Raw genomic sequence first — 18,304 nt, forward strand, 5'->3', positions numbered from 1 at the left:
TACAATAAATAATGGTGTTTATTATGGTCGGGGCTGACCACGAGCGTTTGTTCCATATCTGCTTGGGACATTTGCAAAACCAGTTCTGAATCCTTGAGCTGCTCCCATTCCTGGTATTCCAAGTCCTTGATTGAGTACACTGCTGTAGGGTGCAGATCCATGATTAAAGCCCAATCCATAGGGCTTTGTCTGAGTGTTTAAAAGGATGACTGGACTCACATTTTTGCCTGGTGTGTTAAAAGAAAATTCTGGTGGTGGGCTGCTGGGCTTAGCTGGAGTGGATGTAACAGGGTTCAAATTATCAGCAGCTTTCAAAGATGGCATTGGAATAATGTGATGATCCGAAAGGTTCAGAATATTGTTTGCAATAGGCACAGATGATAAGGTAGGTCTGATCCAGTCATCTTTGAAAATCTGAACAGTCAAGGTAGAGACCAATGTGTATAATCTGTTAGTGACATGGGCAAGTACCATTTGTTCATTCGCATCTCTCCGAATTCGGACATGGACTGATCCGGCCTAGGAAGTGATAAAAACAAGTTGGCTGTTAATTGTTACTCCAGTCAAGATTCCCCACATGCATTTAAGAAGAGGTAAGTTATTCTGCAGAGAATTATCCAACGACCTTTTGCAGTGGAGACTACTGACTAAATTAAGAACATTATTACAGGACACATTTTGATCTTTCCTAATGTGTTGCTCTCTTATGAACATATCAAGATCATCATTCAGGAAAAGTGAGTCTTAGAACCAAACTATGCAATACAACATGTGATGGGAGGAAAGGCAACAGCTGGGGGGGAAAATGGCTCAAAAGAAGAACAAGGCGCAGACAGACCTCATACGCCAAATTTAGGCATAAGTGGCAGAAGAGTAAACTGAAAGCTATTTTTACATCAGAAAATGAGAACTACTGCCTTCTTCGTTGTTTCAGGAAGGGTAGCATACTGGAAGAAATCAGTAAAGAAATATTCTAAGAGTCTTCGTTTTCCAGCTGTCACAACATACCTACATCAACGTAGGAGTAACCAAGTTCTGGGTGACCATCCTGTATCACAAAAAACACCCCTTCATTTCTTTCAGCTTACAGAATTATTGGTACATAACTTTAGATATTTTGTTCTACCTTCTCCCCTAGCAATGCTGAAAACATATGATTCTACTGTCTACTGTAGACCTTTGGTGCATTAAGGGTTACAGTTTTCTTCTCTCTTCCTAGACAATTTTCACTAACACACCATTTTGAAAAACATCTTTTCTATTGTTTTTGATTCCCTTCATTGCCAAAACACAAGAGAAATCCTACAGTTGCAAAAATGCATTCTTTAAGCCAGAACTGCAGTATACATTAGTAACATTAACCAGTAACAAAGCTTTAAAAATTTAAAGGACAGGGGAAGAGAAGTTTTGCAATAAAGCACAAGAACTGAGTACTGACTCCATCAAAATTTTTTATAATTAATATTTCAGAAGAAATATCTTATTTAAATTTTAAAAATTAAAATAGTATCTGACAACTTTTTTTTAAAGGTTAGAAAAATAAAGACATAACTTACCAAAGTGCCAAAACCTAATGTCCAGAAATGTTCATTTCGAACTTCCAACACTCCATCCAAAGTTGAAACCTAATTTTACATAAACATTTCACACAAGTATGAAAATAAATCAGAAGTTTCAAATCTCTTTAGAAATGTACTTTTATACATAACTGAATAACAAATAATTTTCAGTAGTGAAATAAAAGCTCCATACACAGAACAGATGGTATGTGTTAATGTCACTAATGCTTATCTACTGCACTTTTGCTACCCTTAAACATCCAAATCCATCAAAAAAGGTTTAAGGAACTTATTTCAAGTAACTCTTGCAGCCAAATTGGAGTATGTTCTCAACTTGATATGCTGTAATTCAACAGCTGCGTGTACTCCTTTTCCTCCTTCAACTCACATTTTTAAACCACTTCAATGGTAGCTCAAATTTAAATAAAAACAACCTGCACTACTTAAACAGATTTGTTCCAGATACCTAAATGATGCTATTCATCTTGGAAAGCAAGATTCCTATTTTCTACATGCAGATAAAAAAAAAAAAAAATTAAAAATAATTTAAACGAACTTCTTCGACTACTCAGAAAATTCTTCACATTCCTAAATGCTTATTAGCTGTGCACACTGTATGCTATGTATTATACATTGACTTACCTCCCTAAGAAGTTTATCTAACTGGCCAATCACATGAGGTGGGGTTGTCTTCAAAAAGAAGAGGAAAAGAAAAGACAAAAGATATAATAAAGATTAACTGGCCCTGTTTAAGTAAGAGAGCCTTTAAGTCTGGTCTACCCACACAGGAGACCAATGGCACTTTCATTAAATTCTTACGACTTTGTGATGCATATTTGCACTACCCTTAACATTCTTCTAGCACATCACAAATTCCCATTGGAACACTTCCTATTTGCAAGCTTAAAACAGATCTTAAGGGATTCTTTTTTTAATGAGGACTTTTAACAAAACCGAAAACACAAAATCTGTTGATTTGTGACGCTGCCTTACCTGGAGTAGTACTTTCCCACTGTAGACACTCATGGGATACATGGTACCAAATGTCATCAAAGCAATTGCTATAGCAGAGGCTGTGTCCACAGCAAAATAATTGCTAGGGAGAAAGAGCAATTTTAAAGAAACACTGGTTATTTACATATTTGAAAGGCAGAAGAACTTTTGATTCTTTTTTCATTCTTTTAAATTATATACACTTACAGAATTTTACACAAACTAATCTCATTTGAACTCATTCATCTTGGAGAACAGACCGATGCATTTGTAGAGTTGCAAAGCTATTCATACAACATGAAGCTCTAGATGAGATCATTCCTTTCATGTAAAAAATGTATTTTGAGATAGACTGGATACAAAAAGAGTTACTGTTTTAAAACAACAACTATACATACTTGATTTCGATGAGCATATATGTAATGCAAAGAGCCAGAGCTCCAGCAATATCAATCAAGACAAAAGGGTTCATCCGTGGCAGAAAGATGCTACTCAATCCTGGGATGATTCCACAAATACTGCAACAAAACAGAAAAAACAGCTGTCAGCCAGCTCTTCATCATTACTTCGAAACACCAAAACTACAACCACAATTACCATTTGACTTCTAACATATGCTGCTGCCATAGCATAGGATGAGTACTGTAAAGGCCCCACTAATTCTGCTCAAAGGCTGCTGTCAGCAAAAATTACTCAAGTATTTTTTTCAGGTAACACAGGTCTACAATACAGCTGTATCAGCTGTATGCAACACAAGTACTTTATGGGTTCAATGTTGGTATTACATAGATATATGTAGTGAGGGATTTGCATATCACCAGTCTTCAATCCATCTGCCACCTTGGTGTGCAAAAGTGTCCCAAAGCCAAAGCTAATTAATTCATGAAGTCTGAAAGGAGGAAGAAGACCAGCTACATAAGAGGAGACCAAAAAAATGCATGAGGGAATGCTGGGAAAATTATTTATTTATAGCTATCTCCTGTCAAGAGAAGTTTGTGTGTTTCCCAGTGAACACAAGTGCATGTCATGTCCTGGAAAATTGAAAGGCAAAGACAACACGAAATGTTTTGTTGCTATGGTTAAAGCCAACCTATGTTTAGACATCATGTGCTGGCCTGCTCCTGTAAGAATTTTAATCAACATAATTATATACAGGTGCAGGTATTTTTTAATCAGCACTGCTTCACATAACACATCTGAAATAGCTGTATCCATACTAATTCTTTTTTTTTTTTTTTTTGTATTATATACACTGTATACAGATTATCTCAAAACCCAGTAGAAATTATATTACTCTTGATTTGGGACCTCCTCAAGTTATCCATCAGTGTCCTTGCCCATAACACTGTGTTTCCACACTGACAAAAGGAAAACTGTGCTACTGTCTGTGATTGGTATGCACCTTTTTTTTTTTCTTTACACTAAAACTTGGGCAACCTAATTATTAGTCTTCCAAAAATATTTTGCAGATTTTGGTTCTGATGATGTAACATCTTATACCCACACAAAATCAATTCTTCTATTATCAAGTCAGCATTCTCTGCTTTCCTTAGCTGTAAAAAGATCACAAGACGCAGAAACAGATGGGCTTTGAAGCATACTTAACATGTTTTACAACTTGGTTTAAGAAGAAGAACTTGGTTCTTCTTTCGATATTGACAGATACTTGGAAGAACATGTATGGATTAAAATAAACTTTCCTGACATCTGACAAAACTATTTGCAAACAGTGTTATCTTGTATTCAGATATCCAATACAAGCAAGACAGTTAGCAGACAAGATGAACGAGCAACACTGCTCATAGCCCTGAAAGACACAGACTTTCCAGTTTCCTGCTGGACAGGTGAGGAATTTCCATAGCTATGGTTCAGTGAGTAACCTGTTTCATATATGACATTTAAACTCAACCATCTGAAACATTTGTCCAGCCCACAGATAAACATATGTAATAAACATAAATTATTACAAAATATATCACTCAGTAATGCATGTTGCAAAATGCAGTTCAAGTATGTACAGGATAATGCTAGTTTTCCTGTTCTCATCCAAAGAGAATTACACATAATCCATTTAACACATACACTCAAAAGAAAAGATACCCAGGAAGACGTATTTCTGTTAGATTGTTGTATCTGGGAACTATGGGAGACAGTGTTTGCTCCGGAGTTCATACAGGAGACCTACAGTAGGTACAGCTATTCTAAAAGTTCTAATACAAGTTTATGCCTCAATACCCCTCCAAATTGTTATTATACACACAAAACCAACATTGCCTTCCAGAAGCTAATGATTCTGAAAAACAATTTAAAGCTTTACCTTCTACTAAGATCTGCAACATGCTCCTGAAGCCAACTTGTGCTGGCAGCTGCAAAAAAAAGAAGGTAATAAAGTTACCACAATTTTAAGTACCATTTTAAAGTTACTACATTTTAAAGTCAACATAAGTTTTATTTTAAGGGAAGAATCCAATAAATACACTGTGAGTAAATATATCTCAACAGATACCCTGGCACTTGAAAAAAGCCCAAAGTCTGTCTTTTCCAGGCAGCAAGTACAACATCCACTCTCATAATAATCTGATTAAAGACAAATATAATTGGAGGTTATAACCATTATCTTTTATATAATGGATAATATATAACTATGGACAATTTACAGGACAATTATAACAGGACAATTTACTATTGCGGGAATGACTGCAAACCTACTTCACAATGAAAAAGGCAAAAGAGCTTTTAAAAAGAACTATTGCATTAACTTATTTTTAATCCATTAATACATCCATAAAATGTCTTGAAAGTTCTGCTATCTGTCACATGATCTTCACTGGTTGAATTCAAAAGATTGAAAATAAAAGATACTGCAGCATTAAAATGGTACTTGATTTATCATATTAATGACTACATACTACTCAGAGCCTTATAAGCAAACTGGAGTTGAAAATCAGATGGCAATTCTACTGCACAAAGTTACATTAACAGAGGTAACAGTAATATATACCCACTATTGTTATTGTTACCCACTCTTATTAAGAAAATTACCAGACAAGTTATACGTTGATAAAAATAGGAACGTTAACATCTTTTTCTCAATTCTTGTTATAGTCTAATTTATCACATACCTTCAGAGACATAAGCAAAAGGCTTATTCTTAATGGAAAGCATTGTAAATAAGTTGAAAAAGAGAGCCACGAAAGTACCAACCAGCAGTCGTCCCCTAGGGAGGGGAAAAAAGGTGTCTTAATTTCCTATCATCACAGAACATGTAATCAAGTAACTGTAACTACCAATAACAGTATCAAAATACTTTGCTTGGTTTCATTCACTGAGGCTGAAAACAAGCAGGATAAACTTGTGTAATACTTAATAACCAACAGTGTATTATCATTGTAAGGGTTATACAAGATCACTTAACTTCGTACATTATTGTTATCACATAATGCTCATAATGTTGAGTAACAGCTCTTAACTGACTGCACATATGCACACACATATGTACCTGCCCTTTGAAAATATAAATACATTGTCCCTTCAGCAGCACAGCTAAGAAGCTTAGCTTTCTATGGAATTATGCCATACACTCCCAGCCTTCTTCTACAACTACTTCCACATACATTCCAGGTCCCGTTCTTCTGCCCCATAAAACCTTCTCTTCCCTTCCCCATGTTCTTTATAGTCTTCACCATCTCTGCAACACTTTCAGTTTGCTTATGACCACAGCATCCTTCCCCCCCACACACCAGGCCTTCCTAGAGGCCGCAAGAAACAAAAGGAACTGATCTAGGAAAAGCAGCAATATATAGTTAAATCACTATTTGAGAGAGCATGAGCATTAAATTTCAATTGTACCTTGAAAAGAACTGTTTGCAGTATAGCTTGCACATCATTTGAAACAAATGCCAAGGCACCAAAAGCAATTTGGTACTGGAAGTACTTGCATAACTAATATATGTTAGATTAAGAACTAGAAACACAAAAGGACAAGAACACATTTTACATGCCAAAATCATTTCTTACGTGTGTATCTCAGGCTGTTCCAGAAACCGCTCCGCACTACAAAAATAATTGAACATTTGAGTTATATTCATACAGTAAAGCCTTGATACCTGAAGATTATTTTTACAGTTCTGTAGAATTAGCTGCCATTCATAAACAAAAACTGATAGATACAGTGCTGCAAAAAAATGGATTGCTTAAGAAAACAACAACTTTTATAAGCAATGAAAGCATTTAACACTGAATCGAAGGAGATGTAATTTAGATATCCCAAATATTTCCAAACTGTGCCACATATGCGCTAGCTACCATGAATACTGCCTACATGATAAAAATATGCTTGTAAATGAACATGAAAAAAGATACTGCTTCTGGCACCACCACCAGTGTTGGCAAACACAACAAACTAAGTCTGAAATTCCTGACTTACAGCCTCACACTAAGCAAGGTCAAATAAAGTAGACATTGGATACTGTGGTGGAGATATAGATCTTTTTTCACCCACCAGTGAGTTAACAAATGAGCTTCAGCTGTAACAGAAAAACCTGCTAAGTTTGTGGAATTTCCTAAGACTGATGTTGGAAAACTTGGAGGTTTTGACAGAGGTTCATTCATTCCAGTGTACTGTCAGTTCAATACACTGACCTTATAGTATGAAGTTGCTAAGTTGTTAACATAGCCCTTTATACAGAAAATAGAGCCATTGAATAGAAAGAGGGAAGATACACTGCCCCAGTTTTAAATTCCAGATGTTAGTTAACAAAAGCCTCTTCATCTTTAAAAACTAAAATAATGTTTTAGGCTAACCTCTCAAAATACAAATGCTTCATGCATAGATGGTATGGCAAATTAATACTTGAGCAAATTTTGAGGGAGTGAAGAAGTTGATGCTTTAAACATTCAGATCCTTGATATATTATGGAGCTGCTTTGACTTCCAAAAATAAGAGAAGAAAAAAAAAAATCAAGATGCATAAGGAAATGCATTAATTACCCAACTTTTTGGAAAAAATATTCTTCAAACCATTAAATCTTTTCCTAGAGAGCTTTTTAAGTACGTTTATCAATTCCCATCTTTACATCTAAAGCCAACATGTAGTGTAATAAATGCAAGCAAGCAGTAAGGTTTAGCAATACTTTTTTTTTTAAATCTTAAGTTTTTTCTAAAGTATCTCTCTACATACAGCACTTGTAGAATGCATGTGCTTTTGGTTGATCTAGATGATATCCTCATATGTTAAAAAATTAAAGAAAACCGTATATAACCCTACCTTTCTTTCAGTATAAAAAGAGCACCAAGCTGTGCCAGAACTGTAGATGCAAATACAGCTAGAACTTCAAACCTTTCAAACCTGAAATTTGAGAATTAAGTTTAGAAACACTGAACATTGAACAACGCATCAAAAAGAATCTTTTCTGTGCAAGAACCAGCAGAATACACCTACTCTTTCCAGTTCCTTCAACAGCAGACAGATGGGAAGAAACTGGAAGTTTTATGGAATAGGCATTATTTTCAGTTTCTTTTAACATTCCATTCATCAGAGACACCTTAAAATTAAGCATTTCTTAGTTCTTCTTCCTGTCCACCCCCTCCTCTGTAACTGTTCTTTACAATATGTCTTGGCCCTCCTCATTTTTAGGCTCTTTCACATAGAGATTATTACTGATGGCTGTTCAGGGATCCAGGCAATGAAATATTGTATTATCAAACACTATATCTTGTTATTAGTACTTACCCAAATGAATAGACTGGGCTGGGTTTCTTCATCATTACCCAGTAGCTTATTAGACATGTTACCAAACTGAAAAGAGAGGGAGAATTAGACTATGATAAATAACTGCACCCTTTACCAACTGCATGATCTACAAATACACACTTGAGCCACCAGAACTCAAACAAACGAATACAACCACATCTTATGCTGAACTCAAACTCCATCACTGTCACAGTGATGTTCTAAATACTCCTCATGTGCTTTTTGAACTTGCCTAGAAATGCTGTAACCTGAGAAAGGCCATTTAAATGAGAAGGAAGCTGATAAGTAAGACAGAAGAGTGAAAGAAAAAGCAAAGAAATCTCTCCATTAAAGTGTTCCTTTAGAGATATACCATGAACTAGATTTAGGATTCTAGAATAAGTCTCAGGCCCAAGTATTGCCTTTCTTTCACACAGTGTAATTTCTCTACATATATGGCCAAAACAGATTTACTTTCTTTGGCTGTGTTCACCTACACAGGCTCTTATCTAGCTGGCCATTCACTGACAGCCACAGGTCTCTCTTGCTATCTTCTGTCCAAATTTTTCTCTCATATTGAACATCTAGAATTCCAAGTATTTTGGAATCTCCATGGTAGTAGTCAGAATGTTTCAAGGATGAGTATAGTTTTCTTTGCCTATTTTTCCTCTATTGAACCCTTTGAACAATTTTTTCAATTGGAATCCACATGGATTCAGTGCCATCTGTGCTTTCATGCACTCCTTTTGTAATTAACAATGTTAAATCACACTGGATCAAGAAATCATCCCTACAACTGATGAACAATCACATCCTCACAACTGGATTGTCAGCTGTGTAGAATAAAAGTAAAAGCAAAGGAAGTAATACTGTTCATATACAAAACAGTAAATTCATATACTCAGTAAGACTATTATATACCACCTGGAAAATGACAAAAAGAAAGGAAGCAGAAACTGATTTTTGCAGCAGAATTACTGAGCATTGTTCTCCCTTATAGCAAATCAAAACTCTTGAAAGAGATTGCTGTGAGTTAGAATAATCTTCTAGTCTAACCCCTAATTAACCTACAATATGAGTGCCAGGGGTGTTCTACCTTCTCCTAAAACTGAAAAAGAAAAAAAAAATCTATACAAATAGGAAATACCACATCAACACTTTCCTCAATTTCCCCAAGGTGAAAAAGGTATTTTGAGTCAAGACAACAAAAACTCAGTAGATACAAAATTCTAAGAGAAATATGAGATTCATTAAAGTCAAATCACAATTCTAATAGTCACAGATCAATTCTTTTTTGTGCCTATACCAACAAGTCATTTTTGTTTCTGCATGTTTGCTGATGTTATTTATAAATGTTTTACAGTAAGTCAGGTAAGTTATGGTACGTAGTGGACATATTATAACTCAGAAAGCTGATCCATACCTTTTATAAGATAGTGAGATAGCAAGGAAAATAATGTAGGCTAATATTTTTTAAATATATGCATTTTACCTCCCAACCAGTGCAACCATTCTGTATCTGAGATAAGAACTGAATATATTTCATGTCTGTATTATCAATATTACCAAAAGCATTCAGAACTATCATACTAAAAGTTGTTTTAATATAATTTTGTTAGGAAACAAGAAAAATACTGAAAATATCTAATGAGCTTATGTGCAGAGTGCTTGGTATCCAGCTTACGAAATAGAATTACATGCTTCTGGTTTCCTGATATTAAAACTGAGGGTTACTTCACAATCAGTGACTATGGCATTAGGAAAATGTTCTGAGAGAGCAACCAGACAACAGTTTTATGCTATATTGTTTTATGTTGTCACGCATCTGCACAGAGAAATCCATGACTGAACTGATCAGTTACTAGTCATTCTCAATATAGCTATGGTGGGTTTTACCATCTATTTATTGTGTGCAATTTTATACTCATTTAAACTATATTTAAACCAGTTACTGTTTCTATCCTGATGATTTAAGTTACAGGTCTTTGAACCTGTAAGTAAATTTTAAATGCATAGAAATATACCGACAAAATAAACAGCAAGACAAAATGGGAAAAAAACTCACCTGAAAAGATCAAAGATTGTCAAATATGTGTAAGCAGTTAAAGCTGTAAAGAAAAGTAAATATTAAAACTTAATATTTAATTTTTTAATGCAAAACTCACTTGTATTCTAAGCCCCTTTTGTGCAGCTCTTTTCAATCTTCTACCTACACAAACTGCCTCTGCTGATAGAACAAGTCTCTGTGAATATTCTAAAGACACCAATGTATTTAACATCATAAGCAGGTTGATTAAGGCAATCCTAGTTCAACTAAAGCATGTAATAAAGCCCAGATACAAAAAGTATCACATTTGTGACTAAGCTGTGACTAGGAATTTAAGTACTTAAAAGTCAGGAGATCTTTCAGAGACACATCACTTCCCAAAGCTAGAGATCTCTCATGTGCATTATTGCAGTGAAAAGTAGGTTGAACAGAATTTTTTTTGCATCTCTAACCTATCCTGAAACTGCAAGAAAACCTGCATAAAAAATTAAAAACTAAAAAAGCATTCTATTCTCAGTACAGATGATGGGAAGCACATCAAAGCCCCTATCCAAAAGCAGAAGGCATACAAAACTGCATTGGGTCTGGCTGATCTGTAGTTCATTTCCCCACAGCAGCCCTCACAGTGCTGTGCTTTGCCGTGGCAACTACACAGGTGTTGTACCACTCCAGGGTTTTGGCTACTGCTGAGTATTCCTTGGAATCAAAGAAGTCTTAAGCCTTTTGCCACGCTACAAACATCCTCATTCAACTCCAAGTGAGGGTCTCTGTATCAGTCACTGGTTCCACTTATACAAGGAACAGGTTTGAGGACTAGTAACTCAAAAGTCTACTGGTTTTCAGTCTTAAAGATGAAGAAGCTACTGCAGAAAGCAAATGACCAGCAGGACTGAAAAACTGTGCAAACTTTGAAGGACTTTCACCCATCCAAACTTGTCTGTGAAAAATGCTTCTAAGCTGACTGTGGCAAAGCAAAAGGAAGCACTTTCTGAACCTAACCTCTAGCTCCATTAAGTGCTGGACTTGGCTTTTTCAGTCAGCTGGAACTTCACAAGCTAAGAAACACACGGTAGTTTGTTGTAGTTTCAGTACATGAGAGCCACCTACCTATGCTGTTTGTAGAGCTGCACCACATGAGCAGGAGGCCAATACATATTAAATTTATAGCACCAAACAGTAAAATCTTCCAGGACTGTTGATGAGAATAAATATGTTCTTTACACCTCCCAAAATTTACAAGACAAAAATATATCAATCTGGTCTTAAAAAACAATATTGCAGTATTTGGTCATGCAAACAGATCTTGCTTCTCCTCCCTCCCAAAAATTCACCACTCATTTCAGAACAACAAGCCCTTATTCTATTTTAAACTTTACAGATTATTTTAGAACTCATTTATGAATGCCACCATGCTTAAAATACCTTTTTGGTCTAAAAAAAAACCCACCCATCTATAATATTTGCATTTTATTACAGCACACAGCACCTGACTTCTGAAGACCAACTTGTGCAATCTTGTATTAGTGGGTTCCTTTTTTGTGCTGAAACTTTGGTCCCAAAAACATCTGCAAATACTCAGTTTACAGTTCTACTGAACCCATCATTTACAAGTATAATTCTGGAGAACACTAATTGACAGGAACAATGCACAGGAAGGAATATAGCTGCAGAGATAGATTTTTATTTTAAGCACAGCTAGAAAAATCCAAAGAAAAATTTTCACAATATACTTAATACTGTATTTTAACTTATCCCAGTTAATGTATTTTTATTATGATGATGATTTTTTTTTAAGCAATACTTACCCTTCTGTCTGCTGCAACCAACCTAAATTCATGTGTTAACTTTCCAACCAGTGATCTCTGTGATTTGCGGAACAGGTGTATTGTCCCCTTAAAAAAAAAAATAGTTTCATTAAAAACTTTACTTAAACCATAATTTAAATTAGCATAAAGGAAATCTTCATCTATGAACTATTTTCATAATTATATCAAAGACTCAGGTGAATTTTTTGTTAATTAGAAATACCACATAAACTTTAAACTCAGTATTTTGGTAACCATTTCACATGGTTATTATATTAGAAAATGACAAATTACTTAGAATCAAGCTTCATTTAAACATAATCCAGAACTCAGGTTTACTGGAAAAGATACTAAAGTATCATTTAAAGAATGGGTTTTAACTTTTATTTAGATGAAACTACTCCAGACAGTTTGAAAACACAAATATATTTGTTTATCAAAGCACACTTCCCACCCAAAGGCAATGGATTCCTTAAACAGGAAAACATTGTTCACAGATTATAAAGGAGAGCCCACCACAGAAGTAAAAACAATGCTGGTGATGTGGTGGCCACAGGGCCAGTAACAAAACGAGACATACCAACAATGTTGGCTCTGACTTAACCTAAATGCACCCAGTAGCTGTGGTCAGTGCAGGTGCTCCCTCCCCTACCTTACAGAGACCTGCAGATGAGCTCTGTCCTGGTGTGGAGATGGGAGAGAGGGGCATGGTGCTCCTGGAAGAGTGACAGGGAGCAGACTACCAGAGAAATTCATCCACCATGCCACCTGGCTCCCCTTCCCCAGAGGGTCCAAGCTTCTAGCTGGTCGTCCTCCCTCCTGCTCTTCCCACAAAGAAGTAAACTTTCCACATGAAAAGCCCTTCTGATTTGCAACAGTAACTTGTGAACTTGTAATGATGGTCTGTCATCTGCAGCATTTGGGGGCTGGATTAAGTAAGGCTTGATTTTAAGCTATCACACCTTAGCTGCCAGCAGAAGGCAAAAAGACGTACTAATGGGCTCTTCACCAAAATAAATTCAATTAACTTTCAGACATTTTGTCAACACAGCTGCATTTCATATTATCTGAGAAATACAAGTGTGCCATGAATTAAAATTTAAGCACTACTACAGATCCCAAGTTTCACTCTTCTGGGACAAAACATTGGCATTTACTCTCTTCTTTACTAGCTAATCATTATATGATTGTTTTAATCTTTAACAGACACATGCAGGATGCCAGAACACCTTGGAAAGCTTTTCTAACAGGCAGTGGACTGCCAGCTTATGAAAGCTGCTGTTACAGAATCACAAAGAAATATAGACTGTCCTGAGTTGGAAAGGACCCACAAAGACCATAGAAGTCCAACTCCCAGCCCTGCACAGGACAGCCCAAGAGTCACACCATGTACCTGAGAACATTGTCCAAGTGCTCCTTGAGCTCTGTCAGGCTGGTGCTGTGACTCTTTCCCTGGGGAGCCTGTTCCAGTGCCCAACCACCCTCTGGGTGAAGAACCTGCTCCTAATATCCGCCCTAAACCTCCCCTGGCACAACTTCAGGCCATTCTCTCTGGCCCTGTCACTGGTAACCAGAGAGCAGAGATCAGTGCCTGCCCCTCTTCTTCCCCTCACAAGGAAGTTGTGACTGCAATGAGGTCTGCCCTCAGTCTCCTCTCCTCCAGGCTGAACAGACCAGGTGCCCTCAGCCGCTTCTCATACGTCTTCTCCTCCAGACTCTTCGTATCTTCGTAGCCCTCCGTGTCGCCTGTACACCCACCGCTTTCCCACACTGCTGGCACGGTGTCCATCGCCCAGCCGCACCGTGCCACACCTCCTTGTTTACAAAGGATGCCGTGCATCAGAGCTGTGTATTCCGTGCCACAGGGGACCTCGTGCAAACTCACGCAGGCCACAGCCCACCCCTGGAAGCAAGCTCCAACTCAGCACGTGTTGCACCTTGCCATTAAAGCGTCCCTAGATCCTACAGTTCTGCCGAGAGCTCAGTGCTGGGCACGGCGGCTGCCCCACACCTCAGCCCCTGAGGGTCCCCGTGTGGAGGAGCTAAAAGCGCTGTACAAGACGCGTTTCTGCAGCGAGCGGCGCTGTCTGCGCCAACAGGTGACAGCACCTGTTATCGATACCGATGTCACTTTAGCGGGGCTCAGCCTGAAAAGGGAACATTTCGCCGCCCAGATGAACACGCACACACGGCGGTCGCTCCCAAAAGATCTTTGGGAAGCGAGCCTCAGAGTGACAGCCCCGACACCGGGGAGCAAGGGCACTATAACCTGTTTGTCCTGAGGCGAGTCCCAGCTCCCTGATGTGCCGCTGAAGGAGAACTTCGAGGCTCAGACGGCAGCCCGACGACCTCGTTCGAGACGCACCTCCAGCACAGGAGCCCCCCACGGCCCCGGCTCCCACCCGGGCCCTGCCCGCGGTGCCGGCCGCCCGCGGCCCCGACAGCCCCCGGTGACCGCGCTCGAGGGGAGGGCGGAAAGCTCCGAGGAGGAAACAGCGCACGGGCAGCGGCGCCCCGCGCTCCCCCGGGCCCGCTAAGGGCCGCACCAGCCCGGATGCCCCGCGGCGCCGCTGCCCCGGCCGGGGAACGGGCACTTCCAGCAGCCTCCTCACCCCGTATTCCACGTACGACTTCCCTTCCTCCTTCCCTGCTTGCCCCCAGCAAGGGCCACTCACCATATTACTCCCCGCAGCGGAAGAGACGGCGCCATGCGAGGCCGGAAGGGGCGGGAGAGGTTCCTGTCGCCGAGGCAACGAGCGGGCCCGGCGGGACACGTGGCGGAAGCGGCGCCCGCCGGGAGCTGGCTGCGGCTCTGTGCCGCTCCCGCGGGATGTGCGGCACAGCCCGCCCGCCCTTCGTTCCCCCCCAGCCGGTGGCACGCTGAGCTGGCGGCCCGCTTTAGGACGGGAGGGTCTTGTCTGCCGCCCCACCGCGCCGTTTGTCTGCTCGCTGCCTGCGAGAATCCAAGGAAAGGGCTCCGACGGGTGGTCACCATCACAGTATCAGAATCCAACCTATGACCAAACACCACCATGTCAACTAGAACATAGCACTGAGTGCCACGTCCAGTCTTTCCTTAAAAACCTCCAGGGATGGTGACTCCACCACCCCCCCGGGCAGCCCATTCCAATGTCTAACTACCCCTTCTGTGAAGAAATTCTTCCTACTATTCAACCTAAACCTCCCATGGCACAGCTTAGGACTGTCGTAGTCCTAGGCCTGTCATAGTCTGTCACGATGCTCCACTACAGCAATTCTACAAGGATGGGTTTGCTTCCAGTACGAGCATTCCTCCGTACAGGAATGCACCGGAGTTCGCGTTGCCGTCCCCACCGCCAGCCCTCGCCCTGCCGCGGTGCTCGGCATAAAGGGCACTCAGGACACAGCCTTCAAAAGGCATTTCTTTTCTCTAGCAAAACCCTCAAAGGACAGCAGCTCTCCAAACTACAGGGTTTATGTTGAAAATTAATCACTTTGTTGTGTGCTGAGATTCTTAGAGCTGCTCCCGTTGCTCCGAATATGATAAGCATTGGAAGCATTACAGTCCAGAGGAGGGATCTGCACGCAATCTAACCTCATCCCAGAGTCTGCTGCTATCCAAAGCAGACTTGGAGAGAGGATTCTGCTAGAGATTACTGCTACTGAGGCTCTGGAACACCGGGACACGAGGGCTGCGGGGTGACAGCAATCCCCTGGTGTGGGTGGCCAGCAGATCGCTTCACTGTGCCCAGAAGTTCCTGTCAGAAGGAATGTGTACGGCAGGACCACCTGCGTGGAAAGTACAACGAAGTACAGAACAGAAGTCATCTTGGAAGCTCGGACAGCTCTCTCTTAAGAAAAATTGTGTTGCAAAGCACCTGCATGGGATTTAATGTACCAAAAGATTTAGTCACAAGACAGCTTATTTATTACTTATTATTATTTGCAAAGTAAGTGGAAAAGAGGAATCAAAATTGAAGTGAGATATGTTATTAAGACAGATTATTGTGCATAGAAAGATACTTGAAGCAACCTTCTGTAACACTGTCTTATCTTTGTTCTTTTATGAGTCTATTCAGTTCTCCAGTACCCATAGTTAAACTGGTTAAAAATGTTATTTGCATCTCGCCTGTTCTGTAAAACATACCAAAACACTTACCTGACTGTGAGAGAGAGGCCTGTACATCAAATTAAACCAGGAACAAGCCAGTCTTTAATCTGCTTCCCAGTTAAGTGTGCTTCACAGACAAGTTTTAAGTGTGTATTGTCTCCTGTTCCTGTACATTTGCAGAGCATGTGATTTTATTATTGATAAAAAAAGATAAAACAATTTTTATTTTCCAGATTTTTTGTGTATTTTTGTCCTTAGAGGACACAGTATCATTAATTAAGAATATCTAGCAGACTGATCAGGTAATTTTATTCCATAGATATATTTAATGTCTCAGGCCTCATTCTAAGCTCTTGGCTGTAATCAGTAAATTTTTTTCCAGTGTATGGAAGAAGTTTTGGAAACTATTTGCAGAAAATAGATCTGCACTTTATAGAATCTGGATGACAGGCAAGAGAATTCAAACTGCAGCTGCTGCCTCCATTCAAATTTAACTAGGAAATCAGACCTCGGGTGAATCACTGTATAATTTGCTCCACAAAGTTGTTTGGTTACTTCATTATTGACATAGTATCAGGCTTTTTGATTATTTGATGTCACAGGGTATTTCTTCCCAGAAGAGGCCAATAGTTAGTTATTAGTAACTGCACTTGTAAAAGTGTCTTCACAGAAGACAAGTTCTACAATAGCACAGCTGGTACTAGCATTCTGCACATAACAAAACTAACAGTCTTCAAGGATGTCTTACAACTGAGGCAAATTTGAGGCCTTTTAGAAATTGCTAAAATGAGATTTGAAAGTAACAGAAGTTACAGACTTCGACAGAACATATTGTTCTTACAGCATATACTTGCCAAGAAAGTGGAATTTTCAAAACTATGTGGTAAAAACAACACACTTTGTTCAATAGGTTGTTTGTAGGATGATATTCTGAAAAAAAAGGTGGTTTTTTTTAATATAGCTACAACACAGCACCTGGAATAATCCCATAAGTGTTGAGAGATGGATTTTAGTTAAACTATATTTTTTTGCCTTCACTACTACACGTATTTTCTGTTTTATCATGACACACTGAATAAAAAATTACTTAGAGAAAGTTGCGTAACTGTCTTTTCCAGAGCCATTTGAACCCTTGTAGGAAACACGCTGGATTTCACAAGTTCACGACATATTTGGAAATTTGCAGAAAGATGGCAGGATTGGAAACAAACAAAAAAACCCAACAAAAATCCAAACAAAATTCCCCACAAACAAACAAACAAACCAACTTTACTTTTTTCTCACTTTTCTCTGGCTATATTAGAGCACTAAAATACAGAAATAAATAGATTTCCATCTGAGATATGCCTGCATATAACACTAGGCATGCAGTCTTGTCTCCCCCCTTGGCTGGAATGGGAAGAATTTAATGAGTCCAAGACACTTCAGGATATGCTGCCAAAACCAAAATAGCTGTAGATTTCAAAATAGCGAATGGTGGGATATTTTTTTCATGCTCTTCCTTCTTCACTAATTTTAATTTATTTGATTATCCCCCTCTGCAAGAATAAAATATTTGAATGTCTGTAACCTATACACAAAATTACCAACAGAAATTATTTTAGTGGTTCAAAATCTACCTCCAAGCAGTAGTATTTCAGCCAAAGAGAGACACCTTGGCAGACAACAATGATGTATTTCTATCCTAAGGAATCACTCCTTGACAGAAGCAGGAATAGCTCATATGCTTCAGTCCAAAATCTTGGGGTTTTCTCCTCATTGCTGTATTGATTTTTATCTGGTTGGTTTTAGCAGTGATTGATATGATGATGTGTGGAAGGCAGTGGTCATGGCTCCTTTTTGAGAGACCCCTAGTGCTGCCAGATATGTAATATTAAAATGATCCTTTAAAAAAAAAGTTTGATTAATCTTATCTTCAGGATGCAACTGTAGGAACAGAACACCCCAGTAGTTGTAAGCAGTACAGATGCAGCCTCAAGACAAAGAAATTACAAATGGTAAGGAGATGGAGATAAGTAAAGAACTTAGATTGTTAACTCAGAATTAACAGCAGCACTCTCCCCCAAGCAAAAGAAAAGG

At 39.0% G+C, this 18,304-nt stretch overlaps 1 protein-coding gene across 2 annotated transcripts; it reads right to left on the reverse strand.

Moving 5' to 3' along the window:
• Window positions 1-14,894, reverse strand: SLC30A6 (solute carrier family 30 member 6). 2 transcript variants are annotated; one of them, XM_048297690.1, is made up of 14 exons: window positions 14,811-14,894; window positions 12,136-12,222; window positions 11,438-11,553; window positions 10,349-10,391; window positions 8,284-8,349; window positions 7,819-7,899; window positions 6,570-6,605; window positions 5,675-5,769; window positions 4,870-4,918; window positions 2,951-3,070; window positions 2,553-2,655; window positions 2,202-2,249; window positions 1,557-1,625; window positions 1-519 (listed from the first exon to the last, which is right to left on the reverse strand). In XM_048297690.1, exons 2-14 carry the CDS (start codon window positions 12,165-12,167, stop codon window positions 22-24), a joined length of 1,356 nt encoding a protein of 451 aa, XP_048153647.1. In that variant the 5' UTR covers window positions 12,168-12,222; window positions 14,811-14,894; the 3' UTR covers window positions 1-21. The 2 variants fall into 2 exon arrangements, with proteins under 2 accessions (XP_048153647.1, XP_048153646.1); XM_048297689.1 differs by having other exon boundaries at window positions 11,438-11,522; window positions 14,811-14,893.
• Between the last annotated feature and the right edge of the window lie 3,410 nt (window positions 14,895-18,304).

This window comes from Corvus hawaiiensis, chromosome 3, assembly GCF_020740725.1.
Source record: "Corvus hawaiiensis isolate bCorHaw1 chromosome 3, bCorHaw1.pri.cur, whole genome shotgun sequence".
In the NCBI taxonomy this organism is placed as follows: domain Eukaryota; kingdom Metazoa; phylum Chordata; class Aves; order Passeriformes; family Corvidae; genus Corvus; species Corvus hawaiiensis.